At 39.0% G+C, this 18,734-nt stretch overlaps 1 protein-coding gene and 1 pseudogene across 1 annotated transcript in view; both read left to right on the top strand.

The window, feature by feature from the left end:
- The window catches only part of PRKAR2B (protein kinase cAMP-dependent type II regulatory subunit beta), a 101,522-nt gene that overhangs the window by 18,868 nt on the left and 63,920 nt on the right, over positions 1-18,734 (top strand). The window contains exon 2 of the mRNA XM_016204765.2: positions 13,397-13,432. Coding sequence (XP_016060251.1) covers positions 13,397-13,432 — 36 coding nt within the window. The remainder of the gene's footprint in view (positions 1-13,396; positions 13,433-18,734) is intronic.
- On the top strand, positions 3,082-4,541 carry LOC107530846 (PC4 and SFRS1-interacting protein-like; annotated as a pseudogene).

Genomic DNA, 18,734 nt, shown 5'->3' with positions numbered 1-18,734 from the left:
GCTCTTGAAATCCCCTTTTCCATATGTTCACTGAAAAGTACCATTGCTTCCTGCACTGATATCTTGTGAAATTTTTATTGTTTTTTTGGACACTAACATCTGGGTTACATTTTCATAAATATGGGGCATAAACGGGATTGCTTTCTACTCCTTGCACAGAAAGCCAAAGGCTAGTCAAACTCTACTGCTTTTAAGTTCATTTTATGTTCCCAGTTAGTACTGTGTTTTAATTTATGGGTTTCATAAATTTTATACTTGCATAAAAAAAATCACATTTGTCCACATAATCTCTAGGTGTCACGGTGAACCCATTATATTAATTTTTTGTAAGTACTATTCATTCAGCATTTGTTGAACCTAATATTTTATATCAAGCTGTGTTCTAGGCCCTGAGGATAAAAAAGTGAAGCAGACAGGCAAGGAAGGACCCTGCCCTCACAGAGCTTATAGTCTAGTGTGGGAGGAAAATAAAGATAATATACTATATACCTTTAGATAGCACTGATCGCTATGAAGAAAATGAGATAGGTGATGTGGTTGAGACAACCTGGAGGGGGCTTCTTTAAACCTAGTACTCAGAGAAAGGCTTCCCAAGGAGGAACATTTGAGCTGAGCTGGAAGAGCAGGAACAACTTCGTTCTGTGAGGATATGGGGAGGATTTTCTAAAACTGTACTTTTATGATTATATTCATACCTCCTGATTGTTTTCCCAGTTCTTCATTTCAGAGCCCTTACATTCTTAATTACCCTTTTCTGACTCTTTTGTTGTGACTTTATGGTTGTGAGTCAATTTGAACTCATTAAGATTTTTACTTTCCTGCTATTCTTAGTAATTAGGCTCTATTGTTCACTAATAGTCAACAGAACATTAGTTTCCTTGAACCTTCCCTTTGCGCGTGTTTGCCCACATAGATTTAGAAGAGACAGTATTAGCATATGCAGAAGCAGATATTGAATTTCTATAGTATTAACAACAACCTTCCTATATCCCACTCCTCTTCTGAACCACCTTGTAAAAATCCTAGAAGTATTTGGGAGCCTACCTCTTGGCACTGTTATAGCATCAACTCTGTGTAGTTTTATAAGCTTAGCTACCTTAGGACTCTTCTAGCTGAAACTATATCTCTTTCTGTTCCTAAGAGGGCATGTTTGGTACAGTTCCCATGAATTAAAGAGTGGAGAATCGCACTGTCCATTGTGGCTGCATCAGTCGAGCATTGTCCTGTGCACTGAATGGCTTTGGATTTGATTCCCAGCCAGGTCACCTGCCCAGGTTGCGGGCTTCATTCCTGGTTGGGGTGCGTGCAGAGGGCAACCAATCCATGTTTCTCTGTCACATCAATGTTTCTCTTCTTTTCCCTTCCTCTCTAAAATCAATAAAAGCATATTTAAGGACAAAAAAATTTTAAAAATTAAATTAAAAACTGGAGAATCAAGTTCATTCATAAGCAAAAGTAAGTAGGAGTGGTTTTTCCCCACTTATGTAATAGTTATATTTTATTACCATGATATTTTAAAATATCAGTTGCATTTTGAGGAGCTTTGATCATAGAAAATATAATCTTTTTAGTGGTCCTTAAAGCTGGCACTTTCCAAAAGCTCAAGTGGCTATATTTCATCTCACTCTGCTCTACCTCCAGCCATGCTTCACTATGTCTAGGTAGGTTGGACATCTGATTGTATGCTGATAATAAAAAAGGAAGAAAATTGGTCCCCCAAGTGCCTGCCTCTCAAACATCATGTCCGATCAGAAGTATTCTGAGGGTACAGGGCTCGTAATCTGTGTTTCCTTAGGACCAAGACTGGGAAGCTTTGGAGAGCAGCCTCCAACTGTGTTTCGGTTCTAGTGCCCCAGAGACCCTTCAGAGGCTCAGTGTGTCTGGAAACAAACTCAAAGATTCTCAGAAGAGTGGCAGCTAGAGTATCTCTAAGTACTACTTATAAAAGTGGTCAAAGCTCATTGTTTTTTAACAAAAATATAGAAAATAAGTGGTCATTTTCAGTGTCAGGAATGAAATGTATAAAAGTTTGAAAATCATGTTAGGTTAGTCAGCAAAATATTTTAGATTTGTTTATTTGCTTTTTTGCTATTGATCTTTTTAAAAAGTTAATTCTTGGTTCAAGGGTGAGCCTTCTTTCACTTTTAATTTTTGAAGCATGGGCATAAGAGAAGTTAATTTATTCTGAGCTAAGTATTTACTCTGTTAAAAATAGTTTACATGGTTTCAATTTATATAATTTCTAGTATCTTTTATTTAGACAGTTAACAGATTCAGAAAGTGTTTATTGCTGGAAAAGGCAACAAGAGGATAGGGATGCTTATTATTCCACTGACTCCAAGATGATTATGTACATCTTACTTCAGGGTATATGACCACTTTTCTACATAAGGTCCATTTAACTAATGCTTCAGTATAGAAGCCACACGTGTGTGTGTGTGTGTACATGTGTGTTTAACGATCATAGATCACAACTCTGGGCTGTTATTTCTTTAACTTGGGACTTCTCTTCCAGCATTTGTTTGGAGATGCAAACTGTATGCACCGCTATCACCCTAGCTTTCCTTCTTGAAGACCAAGCTCACAGGTTCATACTTTCAACTGACTGCTTTTGTTCTTATAGAATCTTAAGTTTTCTATTTTTCTACATAGTTTCTCTTTACCTAAATTTTTTGGTTAGGTAGCTACTTGTGTGGTATAAACCCCTTGTAGTCACTGAATTTAAAAATACAACCTGCCTTTCTCAAGTTCTTCAAGGCAGGGATTCCATTACATTTCCAGTGTTGAGTATCCACATTCAAGAAGGTGGCTGTGATTTGGAGCCATTGAGACACCTCTGCAGCAGCTGCTGGTGCAGGTGGCAAAGGTGGCTGCGTGGACACAGGCATGGAGGCCAGGCTGCTGTGGCTTCAGTGTCCGCGGCCCCGGCAGGTGGGTTGGGACACCCTGAGGCATCCTCCTGCACCTGCGGTCCTGCAACCTCAGTTCCCAGCCATCCTCCTGCATCCCCCAGCCATCCATTCTGCCACACCTCCTCGCTGGTCTTTGGATCCCGATCCCTGGGATTGCCCCTCATGAAACATGACTTGTGATTTCAAACTTGGAGACCTCATCTTCTCCATGATGAAAGGTTATCCTCATTGGCCAGCTCAAGTAGATGAAGTTGCTGATGAAACTGTAAATCCACCAACAAAAAAACTACCCATTTGCTTTTTTGGAACTCATGAGACTTTTTTAGGCCCGAAGGATATATTTCCTTACTCAGAAAATAAGGAAAAGTATGGAAAAACCAAATAAACGAAAAGGCTTTAATGAAGGTTTATGGGGGATAGATAACAATCCCAAAGTGAAACTTTCAAGTCAACAGGTGTCAGTTTAACAATCAAATGCATCATCTGATGTTGAAGAAAAAAACTAATATTTCAAAGGAAGATACCATGAAGAAAAAGCCAGCAATGAGAATGTGACTGTTTACATAACCACCCCAAAAGCTGCCAGAAGAGGGAGAAAGAAAGGCAGAAAAGCAAGGAGACACTGAGGAGACAGGAGCAGTGACAACACCAATAGCATCTGCTAATCTAAAAGTGAGTCTTAAATTAAGAGGACGACCTGCAGCTACAGAGGTAAAGATTCCAAATCCAAGAGGCAGACTCAAAATGGTAAAACACCTGTTCTTCGAGAGTGACATGGTAACCAAAGAAGAGAAAAGCAAGAAAACGGGGCAAGAGGAAAAGCAACCTAAAAAGCAGCTCAAAAAGGATGAAGAGGGCCAGAAAGAAAAAGATAAGCCAAGAGAAGAGCCAGACAAAAAAGAAGGGAAGAAAGAAATTGAATCAAAAAGGGGAAATTTAGCTGAAACGGTACATCAACTCTGATTCTGAAGAGGAAGGAGATGATCAAGAAGGCAAAAAGAAAAGGTAGAAAAAACTTTCAGACTGCTCATAGAAGGAAAGTACTGAAAGGCCAACATGAGAAAGAAGCAGCAGGTAGAAAACGCAGGCAAGAATAACAAATGAAAATTAAGCACCGAACATGTGATCCACAGTAGTAAAAAATATATATCATTTTGGGCTCAAAGCATTGATCCAGTTACTGAAAAGAAACTACAAGTGGAGCAAACAAGAGATGTAGATTTTGAGACAGATTCATTGGACTGAATTTTCCTCTCCCCGCACCTTTGATGAAAGAATGTTTCAGATTCTAAATTGAGGACTTCATTATAATGGCATTACTGTGTTATGATTGTTAAATTTCTTGTGAGGCACATACTACATACTAAGGTCCACAAACCTTAAAAAAAAATTCCAAGCTTAAAATGAAGCTTTGTGTATGAAAATTAGAGTAAGCCCAAAAGATGGTGATTGTATGTTATTTCATTGAGAAAATATAAAAATTAATTTTGTTTTGAAGGTAGATGTTCAACTCGAATAGCTGTTATACCCCAGAGAATGGGCCAGTTATGCTCTTCCCTTGATATTCCTTTGTTATTTAATTCCTTAGAATCTTAACTTTGTTTTAATCCTTAAAGATTAAACAGCCTTGTTAAGAACACAAAAATAAAACTGTAACCAGAATTTTAAAATAAAGTTTGAAAAAGTAAAGCAGTAAAATAAGTGAGACAAAGAGCTCACTCTGTTTACTTCCAAGTTTATTGATTCATGCCACAGGTATTTACTTGGGCCTCTGCTCCGCCAGGCACTGCTTAGGCTTTGGGTACAAAGAAGTGGGAAGATAAGCAGGTCCTGCTGGCACCAGTGGAGTCACAGGTGTGAGAGGCTTTAGGAATAGAGAAGCTCATTCAGTTTATGGAGGATTTTTCTTGTAAGGATACTTCAGGATTAAAGGAGACTTGGATCAGTTACACTTCTGGGTCTCCTGGGAGCAAAGGAATTAAGACCAATCAGTTTGGGAACTGAGGGGATTTCTGGTTAGATAAGCATGAAGATATTCATAGGAACACAGAACTCTCAGTATTCCACTGGAATGGCATTTGGGAGAAAGTCAAAGCTATATAAATATTTCTGCATGTTTTTTTCCTTGATTCACTAAGATCTTAGGTTATATCTCTTTAAACTGTTAGCAGTTTAGTATATTCTCAACTCATATTTCATGTTTCTCTATGTGGATAATACATTTTCTACTAGTACTGGTTTTTGTTTTTTTGGTGTGTGTGTATGTGAATACATTCATAGAATATTTATAGATAGGAAACTAAAGGTGGAAATCAAGAGTCTGAGAAAACTTAATTTGACCCATCACATTTTAAAACATCATCTTTGGTCCTGGCCAGGTGGCTCCATTGTTTGGAGCATCATCCTTTATGCAAAAAAGGTGGCGGGTTCAATTCCTAGTCAGGGCACATCTCCAGGTTGGGGGTTTGAACCCTGGTCAGGGTGTGTACAGGAGGCAACCCACTAATGTTTCTCTCTCACATTGATGTTTCTCTCTTCCTTCCTGTCTCTCTGAAATCAATAAAAACATGTACTTGGGTGAGGATTTAAAACACCACCAACATCCTCTGTTAACTTTTTGTGAATTTGTACTGCTGTTTACTTTGTATATGTTAAAAGTGGTAATATTAAAATTGGCAATATTAAGCTCACAATAAGTAAATATAAATCTTTCACATTTGACTAGGAATTTATAATTTATAGGCACTTTCAAAGATGTTCATATTTTTTTCTTACTAAGCCCCTCCTGAAAGAAGGAAGGCAGGTCTTAATTTTTCATATTTTATAAGTTGAGAATTTAAGTCAAAGGGACATGATTCATTCAAGGTTTCACAGAAGCTAACAGGGCCAGTAGTGGATGGATTCTAAGCCTCCTGATTCCAGACTGCCCTGCCCTGGGTCTCAGTCTTCATCACCAGTGGTAGGGAATGTCAACAGTGCCCTTCCTTGCCTTCCTCCTATTCCTTCCCTTTACTGACGTTCCTGAGAGAGAATACCAGGCATACCTTGCCCAGACATATGTTGCTTTATTTCCAGCAAGGCTACCACCCTACGTAGCTAGACTAAAAAATCTAGAAAAATTGTGAAGGTTGCCTGGCCGGGCATGGCTCAATGGTTGAGCATCGACCTGGGATCCAGGTGATCGGGGTTCGATTCCCGGTCAGGGCACATGCCCGGGTTGCGGGCTCGATCAATGACTCTCTCACCATTGATGTTTCTATCTCTCTCTTTCCTCCTTTCCTCTCTCTGAAATCAATAAAGATATATATATATATTTTAAATTAAAAAAAAAAATTGTGAAGGTTACTATTATCTCGCCGAAAGGTTTTGCAGGAAATGTGTGTTTCAGCCCTGTCAGTGGATATTGAGGAATATGGATATGAGGAATTGGATTTTTGGTAATTGTCAAAATCCAGTGTTTATCTTGGCTACTGCATATCACTTGCATGGTGCAACTGTTTTCTTAACTGGCTGATCCTGTGTCCCATTTACTGTTGGAAAGTGGAAATCAGTCATATAACCAACTTATCTACACACAGTTTAAAAACTGATATAATTTCTAGCAAAAATATAAAGGAGAGGACTCTTGAACAAGATGGCAGTGTAGGTAAACGTAGTACCTGCCGCCTCCCACAAACACATCAAAATTAAAATAAAATACAGAACAACCATCACTCAGAACCTCCTGAAATCTAGCTGAACAGAAGCCCTACAACCAGGGAGCTGAAGAAGCAACTAGACCGGTAGGAGGGGCAGAGATTCGGGCAGATCGAGGCTGAGTCACAGAGACTTGGCCCTGAGCCCACACCTAGTGCCTTGATTTAAACCTGAGAGGGATATCTCAGTGGTGGAGGTTTCCTGGAGTGAGGGGTCCCAGGCCCACAACAGGCCCTCCATCCCAGGGTTCCAGTGCCAGGAAGAGAAGTCCCACAACTTCGGGCTGTAAAAACCAGCAAGGATTGTCCCTGAGTGATGCAGAGGCTGCTGGAGTCCCAGGCAACTCCTCTTAAAGGGCCCACGCTCGGACGCACTCAGATGCGTTCCCCCTGAGCTCTGGTGCTGGGCAGCAGTTTGAAAGGAACCTGGGACATTTGGGGAGGAACTAACTTGCCTGAAATCAGGGCCTGAGGTGGACAGGCAGAGGAGCTGGCAGAGGCCATTGCTCCTTTGGTGAGCCCTCCCCACACAAAGCCAGCAGGCAGGTGCCATATTTGAATCTCCAACACCCAACTGACACCTTTTGCTCTGCCCTGATGATTCCAGGAGACCTCGCCCCTCCCTACTTGCAAGCTCATCCATGCCATTTCCAGTGACTTTTCTATGCAAGTGGCCTCTCTAACCTCATGCTTGGGACTTTCCTAATATCTCTCAAACAAGCAGCAGCTGGCCTCAGTGTGCCCCATACATCTCAGCAAGTCGCCCCAGGCCTGGCAGTAGTGGCAGCCTGCATTGGTTCATAGATTGGCCTCTCCTGGACAACACCAAGCCCAGCACAAGGAGCAACCAACTACAGTTTGCTGTGTAGCTCATGCTGGGTGGCCCTGGGTAAGGTACAGGCAGAGGCTGACTTTGCACCTCCTAGAAGGCCCCAGAGACAGTGCACCTAGTGGTCAGACTTGACCACGTTGGATTACAACTCTACCACATCCACGAGTAACACACTCAAGGGGCGCACTCTGTGAACAACAAAGCTCTGCTGAAGTAAATCCTACTCCATAGGGGTGGCTCGAGCACAGCAGAACTTTGTAGTTGCAGCTGGTCCTCACAGCCAATTGGCCAGGGGGTCAGTTCCTCCCTAATGCCAATAGCAATCAAGGCTCGACTACAACAGGACCGTGCACACAGCCCACACAGGGGAGCACCTAGAAGGCCCAGCTCGGGTGACTTTGGAGACTGAGCCAGTGGCCCCTACAGGATACCTATTATACAGAGCCACTCTACAAATTCCAGGAGACATAGCAGTTCTACCTAATACATAAAAACAAACACCTGCAAGCAGCCAAAATGTGGAGGCAAAGAAACATGTCACAAAGGAAAGAATAGAAGAAATCTCCAGGAAAGGAACTAAATGAAATAGGGCCAAGCAAGCTACTAGATACAGAGTTCAAAATTATCTTTGTAAGGATGTTCAAGGATCTAAGTAAGACTGTTATGGAAAGTAGTGAGATCATCAATGACATAATAAAGTACCAATCAGAAATGAAGGCTGCACAAACTGAAATGAAAAATTATTTACAGGGAATCAACATAGAGTAGAGGACGCTGTGAGTGAAATCAGCAATTTGGAATATGAGGAAACAAAAAACACCCAATCAGAAATGCAAAAAGAAAAAAGAATCCAGAAATATGAAGATAATGTAAGGAGCCTCTGGGACAACTTCAAGCAGCCCAACATTTGTATTATTGGGGTGCTAGAAGGAGAAGAAAGAGAGCAAGAAATTGAAAACCTATTTGAAAAATAATTACAGAAAACTTCTCCTAGCTGTTGAAAGAAAGAGACAAGTCCCGGAAGCACAGAGAGTCCCAAACAAGGGGAACCCAAAGAGGCCCACACCAGGACACATCATAATTAAAATGCCAAAGGTTAAAGACAAAGAGAGATCTTGAAAACTGCAAGAGAAAAGCAGTTAGTTACCTCCATGGGAGCACCCGTATGACCCTCAGCTGATTTCTCAACAGAAACCTTGCTGGCCAGAAGGGAGTGGCAAGAAATATTCAAGGCAATGAAAAGCAAGAACCTACAACCAAGATTGCTTTACCCAGCAGAGCTATCATTAGAACTGAAGGTCAGATAAAGAGCTTCACAAATAAAAATCTAAAGAAGTTCATCACTACCAGATCAGCACTACATGAAATGTTGAAGGGTCTTCTTTAAGAAGAAGCTAATGAACAAAAGAATCTGACAAACTAAATAGATCCAGAGCCATTGAGGCATGCAACAGATGGTCATATTTCAGAGTGAATTGGGAAGCGGGGTGGAGGGTAGGAAGAGATTAACCAAAGAAGTTATATGCATGTATGCATAACCCATGGACACAGACTACAATGGAGTGAAGGCCTGGGGAACGGGTGGGGGTTAGGGGGAGGGGTTCAATTGGGGGGTGGAAATGGGCCACCTGTAATACTTTCAACAATAAAGATTAAATATATATATGTGTATATACATATTTATATATATATGGTGAAATAAAGGAAAGCAATTTATAGTAAGTAAAACATATTTTGGTAGATATGTTCATCAATATGTACACAAGAAGACATAATGTAGTTCGATTTTCCCACTTACATGGGAAATCACTAAGAATATGAATTGGCATTGCAGCAGTGACATGATTTTTTGAAATGAACATCTTTTAGTAGAATTCCAAACAAAACAAAATACAACACCTCCAACCCAAATTCCTTTAATTTACATTGTAGTTGTTTTGTGGAATATTTTATGTATATTAAAACTGTATAAAATAATTGTGCTTATATAAAACAATGTTCAGATCTAAGCTTAAATTATTATAAACTGACTTTTTTGCCAATGTCAATGTCCAGTGGGATATTTGAAAGTAGAACAGAACAAAAAGTGTGGGATTCAGAACAGTGCTTTGTTGTACAGGCCTGTCCTGTGTATTGTCTGTCAAATGCCAAGGATGTCTTCTTAATTACCATGACAGTGAAAAAATTGCACCCACAAATTCAGAATACCGCTTCTAAATGGCAGTGCTACCTGTGTTGCAAGTCTCTGCCTTAAACACTTCAGAAAGACACAGAAACCTAAGAGACCCAACATTTCAAAAGCAGAAGCTTGTAGTGTGATGATATCATTGTCCAGAGAAGTTAGGGAGGCAGGAGGAGAAAGTCTACTGTATTGTTCCCCAAGGCTGAGATATGCTTTTTGCCTTCATCTTGCTTTTACTAGCCTGCACTATTCCTGTCCTGCATTCCTGTGATTGAAGCTTTTAGCATTCCCTCCATTCCCTGTTCTTGTAGCTTTCTGGAGAGGCTCTTTAGACCAGCTTCTGAAGGAAATGCAAACAGTGGGTTTGAAAGTATCCAAGAAAACTGATGAAAGTGTAAATATATATACAGTTTACCCAATGAAAGACTTTTATGTAAGTAATTCGTGACTTTGCAAATATATAGCTAAATTATTTTGGTACTTAAATTATGAGAATTTTATCTCTTGATTAATTTGAAGGATATAATTTTGCTATAAACTAATAGTTTGAAAATTTGTAAATTATTTCATAAGGTTTATCTTTGTTAACAATGGAAATCAATATGGAAGGAAATACTTAACTATAGTGATTTCAGAAATCAGTAATTTTGCTGTTTTTTATGTGGCAGCATTTTTAATACACATTTTTTATTGTTGACAGTATTACAGGTATTACAGATGTCCCCCATTACCCCATCCCCTTTGTCCCCCTCCATCCAGTTCCTGCCGCACCCCAGGCCTTCACCATACTGTTGTCTGTGTTCATGGACTATGCATGTATGTATATAAATTCTTTGGTTAATCTCTTCCCATCCCCCCACCCCCCTCCCCTATAAGATCTGTCAGGCTATTCCATGCAAACATGCCTCTGGACTTATTTTGTTTATTTTGTTCTTTAGAATCCACATATAAGTGAGATCATTTGATATCTGTTCTCTGACTGGCTTATTTCATTTAGCATCATACTCTCCAGTTCCATCCATGCTGTCACAAAGGATAAGAGATCCTTTTTTACAGCTGCATAGTATTCCATTGTGTAATGTACCATAGCTTTTTTATCCACTCATCTACTGATGAGCACTTGGGCTGTTTCCAGGTCTTAGCTATTGTAAATAATACTGCTATGAACATAATGGTGCATCTATTTTTTCTTATTTGTGTTTCGGGATTCTTAGGATATATTCCCAGAAGTGGGATCACTGAGTCAAATGGCAGTTCCATTTTTAATTTTTTGAGGAAACTCCGTACTGTTTTCCATAGTGGTTGTACCAGTCTGCATTCTCAGCAGCAGTGTACTAGGTGTTCCCTTTTCTCCACATCCTCTCTAGCACTTGTTTTAATTTGCATATCTCTGATGATTAGTGACATTGAGTATGTTTTCATATGCCCATTGGCCATCATATGTCCTCTTTGGAGAAGTGTCTATTCAGGTCCTTTGCCCATTTTTTAATTAGAATTTTTTGTCTTCCTTTTGTTGAGTTCTTAACATATTTTGGAAATTAACCCCTTTTCACATCATTGGCAAATATGCTGTCTCATACAGTAGGCTCCCTTTTCATTTTGATGATGGTTCTTTTGCTGTGCAGAAGCTTTTTAGTTTAATGTAGTAACATTTGTTCATTTTTTCCTTTGTTTCTCTTGCCCTGGGAGATATATCAGTGAGATGTCTGATATTTTGCTGCTTATGTTTTCTTCTAGGATTTTTTTTGGTTTTGGGACTTACATTTAAGTGTTTTATCCATTTTGAGTTTATTCTTGTGTATGGTGTAAGTTCGTGGTCTAGTTTCATTTTTTTGCATGTACCTGTCCAATCTTCCCAACACCATTTATTGAAGAGACTCTCTTTACTCCATTTTATATTCTTGCCTGTTTTATCAAATACTAAATGACTGTAATGGCGTGGGTTGGTTTCTTGGGTCTCTGTTTGTTCCATTGGCCTATATGCCTGTTCTTGTACCAGTACCAGGCTGTTTTGATTACAGCGTCTTTGTAGTATAGTTTGCTATCTGGTATTGTGATCCTTCCAGCTTTGTGCTTACTCAAGAATGCATGGCTGCCCGGCTGGGCGTGGCTCATCGGTTGAGCGTCGACCTAGGATCCAGGCGATCGGGGTTCGACTCCCAGTCAGGGCACATGTCCCAGTTGTGGGCTCGATCAATGACTCTCTCATCATTGATGCTTCTATCTCTCTCTCTCCCTCTCCTTTCCTCTCTCTGAAATCAATAAAGATATATTTAAAAAAAAAAAAAGAAAAGAAAGAAAAAGAATGCATGGCTATTTAGGATCTTTTTTGGTTCCATATAAGTTTTTGAAGTGTTTGTTCTAGATCTGTGAAATATGCTGTTGGTATTTTAATAGGGATTGCATTGAATCTCTAGGTTGCTTTGGGTAGTATGGGAATTTTAACGATATTCTTCCAATCCATGAACATGGTATGTGCTTTCACTTGTTTGTATCTATTTCCTTTTTTCAGTGTGCTATGGTTTTCCAAGTACAGGAGGTCTTTTACCTCCTTGGTTAAGTTTATTCCTAAGTATCTTATTTTTGTTGTTGTTGCATGGTAAATGGGATTCTTTTTTAGTTTCTCTTTCTGAGAGTTCATTATGAAGCAGCATTTTGGTGCTAGATGTACCTAGGTTCAAATTCTCCAGCTCTGCCACAGCAAATTAGTCAATGTCTCTGAGCCTTACTATAAATAGTCCTCCTCAGTAAAGGACATGGTTGCAAGGACTAATGTAAAACATCTGACACAGTTTTCTCCTAGTACTTGTTCCTATGCATCCATATTTTTCATGCAGTATAACCATAGTGCTGTTCAATTTATCTTATTTTTACTTTACCTATTTCCATAATGTAAACAATTATTATAATTCTTTTTGAAAATATTGAAGTATTAAAAAGTAATAGACCCATGACATTCTGCCACTAAATATAGTGTGTAGTGCATGATATCTTTTATGTAAATAAACTTACCTGCTTCTCTCAAGAAATAAAGTTTTAAAAAACCTCACCTCTTGAGATAACTAAAATCAAAACCAGGAAGAAACGGTTGAGTTGGATAGTGGGCCAATGATAGGCTTACTAATTGAGTGGTAGAATCCCACACACCAGCCTGAAATTGCAACCTACAATATACATATTTGTATGTTATAGACGTTTGGGTTACACAAAAATTGTCAAAACTACATATCTTAAATCTGAGAATATCAAGAATTTGCCCTTCATCTAATAATGATTTCAGTATACATGGGCATTTAAAATTTTGTTTTCTATTTTTTCATTGTAAAATGATGCTGTTGAATAGTTATATACATACGTTGGTTTTTCTTTTCTCTAGTAATATTTCTTTAGGATAAATCTCTAAAAGTAGAATTACTCTATTAAAAGCCACAAACTTTTAATGGCACTTGATGTAATTGCAAATTATTTATAAAAATATTCTATGGATTTACAGTGTCTTCAGTGAAGTAGATTAAGTTGTCCATAAGTAGGAATTTTTATTTAAAGTGTTTTGGGGGGACTGATTTAATAGGTGAAATATTTTAATTTGTATTTCTTTGGCTACTAGTAAATTTAAACATTTAATTTTTGTATATTTGTGGTATTTCCTCTTTATTATTCACTTATCTTTTTCATATTCAACTTATGGGATCACTTAACAATTTAGCTGCTTTTCATGGCTGTAGCTACATTAGACTTTTATCTAATCATATTATTCTGCTTTTTTTTCTTTTAGCTCCAGTAATAAACCGATTCACAAGGCGTGCCTCAGGTAAGTCTGAATATATTATGGATTTTGCTTACTAATGGTGACATTTTTCAAATGGTAGCAGTATTGGAGAGAAGGTACGAGGAAAATAATTGCTGTAGAGCAGCGATTTCAACCACTGTGCTGCAAGAATTTTTAAAACATGTAACACCTATTTAGTCAGTGGCACTGACCTCTTTCCCCTTAGATTGTCAAAGAAAAAAATGACAACAGCCAACACAACAAAGCTGTTCAGTGTGAATGAATGAAAATTATACCTTTTTTTGCAAATATATTTCAGTGTGAATGAATGAAAATTATACCTTTTTTTGCAAAAAAAATGTATTTTTTCGTGTGCCCTAGAATTTTAGTATTTAGTTTATGTGTGCCAGGAGATGAAAAGGGTTGAAAATTGCTGTATAGAGTAGTTATTTGTCATTTTCCCAGGAAAACATAATCTGTGATATAATCGAAAACTAGGAAGTAATTGGAAATATTCTTTGGTTGGCTAAACTTAAAATTACACTGGGCACTGAGGCTATTGTACCTTTTTAAATGGAGACTGTCACCCTAATTTGTTTATTCCTCCTCTTGATCAGTTATCTACATGATTATCTGATTGACAAGCCACAGTTTAGACGTGGTGATTTAGAAGTTTGGGTAAAGGACCCTCTAGAAACAGTGATAGATGAGAATTTTTAATAAGGGACAGGAAAACTTAAAATAGATACCATAAGAACTTGTCATCATGGGCCATATAGAATTGGAACAAATTGCTTTACATTTGTTAATACCCCTGTGGTTATTACTGTCTTAAAGATATCACAGTAACCTAATGCATATTCACAGTACTAGACCTTCGCATTAACGAGTGCTTAAATTAGGTTCACTGCCTACATTGGTAGGGAAGAACAGGACACAGTTGAGAGCATTTCTATCCAAAATGGTTTAAGTAAGATGAGTTTGGGTATTGAAACAGATAAACTCTTATTTGGAAAACTCACCTCTGTGGAATACCTTCTTCTCTGAAGACAGAGGACAAATGAAGTCTTACTATGTTTGGTTTGAGAAAATTACTCTTTCAAGTATAACTAGGTTTTTTGTTGTTGAAAAACACAAGATAAAAATTTCAAACAGATCATCTTTGACATTTATATAGTATAAGTGAGTAATTTATTTCATAAAATTACCTTATTTCCGTATGTGCTGTATTACTAAAGCTGTTTTAAGGTTGAGTTTTACTTTTAATTTGTCAGCAGTTACTGGTACAATTTACTCTCACTGTGTAGTTACCAGGAAAAGAAAAAGACAAGGATTAGGAAAATGTGCTATATATGGATGGTATCTACTGGTATCTCAAGGCATATTTATTTTAAATGTTGAAAACGAAGAATAGATTGTAATAACTTTTGTAGAATGAGAGATTATGTTTATGTCATTAACTCATCCAACTTTATCCCAAAGTAGAGCTATCAAGATGATCATAGTCTAGTATAGTATATGGTCTTTTATGAGCATTGGTGGAAACAAAAGAGGAATAGTAACAGAGAATTAGTAGTGTGATATCTTGTTTTTGTGATTTAAAATTCTTCCTGTAGAAACATAGTTAAGAATCTTAGAATAAATTATATCCTCTCCTGTCTCCAACTGTATGATATGAGATTTATTTCTAGGCAAGTTCCATTAGTGTTTATTATACATTATACATATCATCAATTGATTGGTCAGGGCTCCAGTATGTAGGTTACTTTTGAAACACGATTATTTTAGTCCCCTACCACCACTAAGTCTGTGAGCAGTGCATCTCAGCAGGACTTGGTTGAAAATGTAGAGAAGATGGAATACCAGCAAAGAAATAACACTAAAGTCAAATATTGCATTTTATTCCTAGAAAGACAGGCCATAGGATATGTCAGTGAAAACAAGAAGCAGTTTGATTTAAAGACAAAGAATAAAGTGATACCAAGTTCAAGAATCATGTTATATACAGCAATAAGCTTTAAAGGGAGTAAAAATGGTTACCAAAATATAACATGCTAGAAACGATTATGAGAATGAATCTTGATATTGATTATAGGAAAGAAAAGTGAACTAATTTATGGTGGGTCAAGCACTAAGCCTTTTATTTACATTGCTAAGCATTTTATATACAGCCTTTCAATCAAGGAAAATAGGATTATATTTTCTACCTTAGATAAAAGACAACAGTGGTAAAAAAAAAAAAAAAGGACTGGGAACTATTTAATCACCTACATGTCTGTAATTTATATTGACTTTCTTATTTTTCATAAAAATTTGTGTAAAACTTTTCTAGCAAAGAATATAGAAACAATCTTAAGACATTTTTTAAAAAATGTATCTTTATTGAAAGCGATACGATAATTAATAATACAAGAATAAACTCTGCATTTCACATATTCACAACTATAAACACACTATTACTCCACCCTGTATGTGCCATGTAATCTTTATCCAGTCATCTATTGATAGGCACTTTGGTTGCTTCCATATCTTAACTATTGTAAATAATGATGCAGTGACCATGAGGGTGCATACATCTTTTCAAATTAGTGTTTTGGATAGCACTTGAATGTTTTTCAAAAGAGTGTTTCCCCTCCAGGTTAGCAAGTTCACTTTGTAAAGTTTTGTGATTGTCTGATCACTAACGACATCCAAGCTCCCAACTAATGGAAACATATAATAGGCCAACAGGTGACAACACATGTACTGGAAATTTCGAGACTCTCTTTATTCTGTGTAATACACTTTTTTTTTATTTTAAATTTATCTTTAGTGTTAAAAGTATTACAGGTGTCCCATTTGTTTCCCCCATTGATCCCCTCCACTTTCCTCCCACCCCCTCCCCAGGCCTTCACCCCATTATTGTCTTTGTCCAAGGGTTATGCATATATGCATATAACTTCTTTGGTTAATTTCTTCCCACCCTCCACCCCCTTCCCTCTTCTCTCTGAGATAGGATCGTCTGTTGCATGTTTCAATGTCTCTGGATCTATTTAGTTTGTCAGATTCTTTTGTCCATTAGCTTCTTCTTAAAGAAGACCCTTCAGCATTTCTTATAATACTGGTCTGGTGGTGATGAACTCCTTTAGCTTTTTCTTATTTGTGAAGCTCTTTATCTGACCTTCAGTTCTAAATGATAGCTTTGCTCAGTAGAGCAATCTTGGTTGTAGTTCCATGTTTTTCATCACTTTGAATATTTCTTGCCACTCTCTTCTGGCCTGCAAAGTTTCTGTTGAGAAATCAGCTGACAGTTGTATGGGTGCTCCCTTGTAGGTAACTGCTTTTTTCTTGCTGCTTTGAAGATTCTCTCTTTGTCTTTAACCTTTGGCATTTTAATTATGATGTGTCTTGGTGTGGGTCTCTTTGGGTTCCCCTTGTTTGAAACTCTCTGTGCTTCCTAGACTTGTAAGACTATTTCTTTCACCAGGTAGGAGAAGTTTTCTGTAATTATTTTTTCAGATAGGCTTCCAATTTCTTGCTCTCTTTCTTCTCCTTCTGGCACCCCAATAATATGAATGCTGGACTGCTTGAAGTTATCCCAGAGACTCCTTACACTATCTTCATAGTTCTGGATTCTTTTTTTTTTTTTTTTTTTTTTTGCATTTCTGTTTGGGTGTTTTTTGTTTCCTCATATTCCAAATTGCTGATTTCATTCTCAGCGTCCTCTACTCTACTGTTGATTCCCTGTAAATAATTCTTCATTTCAGTTTGTGCAGCCTTCACTTCTGATTGGTACTTTATTATGTCATTGATGATCTTACTAGTTTCCTTAATAGTCTTACTAAGATCCTTCAGCATCCTTATAAACATTGTTCTGAACTCTGTATTTAGTAGCTTGCTTGGCTCTGTTTCATTTAGTTCCTTTTCTGGAGATTTCTTCTATTCTTTCCTTTGTGACATGTTTCTTTGCCTCCACATTTTGGCTGCTTGCAGGTGTTTGTTTCTATGTATTAGGTAGAGCTGCTATGTCTCCTGGAATTTGTAGAGTGGCTCTGTGTAGTAGGTGTCCTGTAGGGGCCAGTGGCTCAGTCTCCCCAGTCACCTGAGCTGGGCCTTCTAGGTGCTCCCCTGTGTGTGCTGTGTGCACTGTCCTGTTGTAGTTGAGCCTTGGTTGCTGTTGGCATCACTGGGAGGAACTGACCCCCTGGCCAATTGGCTGTGAGGACCAGCTGCAACTACAGTCAAAGAGCTGCTGTGCTCAAGCCACCCCTAAGGAGCAGGATTTACTTCAGTGGAGGTTTGCTGTTCATGGAGTGCACCCCTTAAATGTGTCACTCATGCATGTGGTAGAGTTGTAATCCAGCGTGATCAAGTCTGAGTACCGGGTGTACTGTCTCTAGGGTCTCCTGGGAGGTGCAAAGTCAGCCTCTGCCTGTGCCTTGCCCAGGGCCACCAGGCATGAGCTACACAGCAAACTGTAGTGGACTGCTACTTGTGCTGGTCTTGGTGTTGTTCAGGGGAGGCCAAGCTATGAACCAATGCAAGCTGCCACTATTGCCAGACCTGGGGCTACTTATCAAGATGTATGGGGCTGGGTGAGGCCAGCTGGGGCGGGGTCTCCAGGAATCACCAGGGCGGAGCAAAAGGTGTCAGTGGGTGCTGGAGATTCAAATATCGCGCCTGCCTGCTGGCTCTATGAGGGGAGGGCTTGCCAAAGGAGCAATGGCCTCTGCCAGCTCCTCTGACTGGGAGAGAGCTGCCCGTCCACCTCAGGCCCTGATTTCAGGCAAGTTAGTTCCTCCCCAAGTGTCCCAGGTTCCTTTCAAGCTGCTGCCCAGTGCCAGAGCTCAGGGGGAGCGCATTTGAGTGCATCCGAGCACGGACCCTTTAAGAGGAGATGCCTGGGACTCCCGCAGCCTCCGTGTCTGTCAGCGACAGTCCCAGTGGGACTTTTCTTCCAGGCACTGAAACCCTGGGCTGGGGGGCCTGTAGCAGGACTTGGACCCCTCGCTTCTCTGAGAAACCTCCACCACCAACATAACCCTCTGGGTTTTAAACCTGAGAAACCTTCACCACCAACATAACCCTCTGGGTTTTAAACCACGGCACCAGGTGTGGGCCCGCGGCTGCATCTCCAGGATTCAGCTCGGATCCGCCCACGTCGCCTCTCCTCCTACTGGTCTCGTTGCTTCTTCAGTTCCCTGGTTGTAGAGCTGTTCAGCTATATTTCAGAAGGTTCTGAGTGATGGTTGTTCTGTATTTTAGTTTAATTTTAATGTGGCTGTGGGAGGTGGTGGGTACCGAGGTTACCAACGCCTCCATCTTGTTGTCTCCCAAGACATCTTGAAGAGGAAATTCTATATAT

The sequence above is a fragment of the Miniopterus natalensis genome, chromosome 10, assembly GCF_054644295.1.
Source record: "Miniopterus natalensis isolate mMinNat1 chromosome 10, mMinNat1.hap1, whole genome shotgun sequence".
NCBI lineage: Eukaryota > Metazoa > Chordata > Mammalia > Chiroptera > Miniopteridae > Miniopterus > Miniopterus natalensis.
Note: the sequence above shows the minus strand (reverse complement) of the source record. Positions and strands in the feature narration are given on the sequence as shown.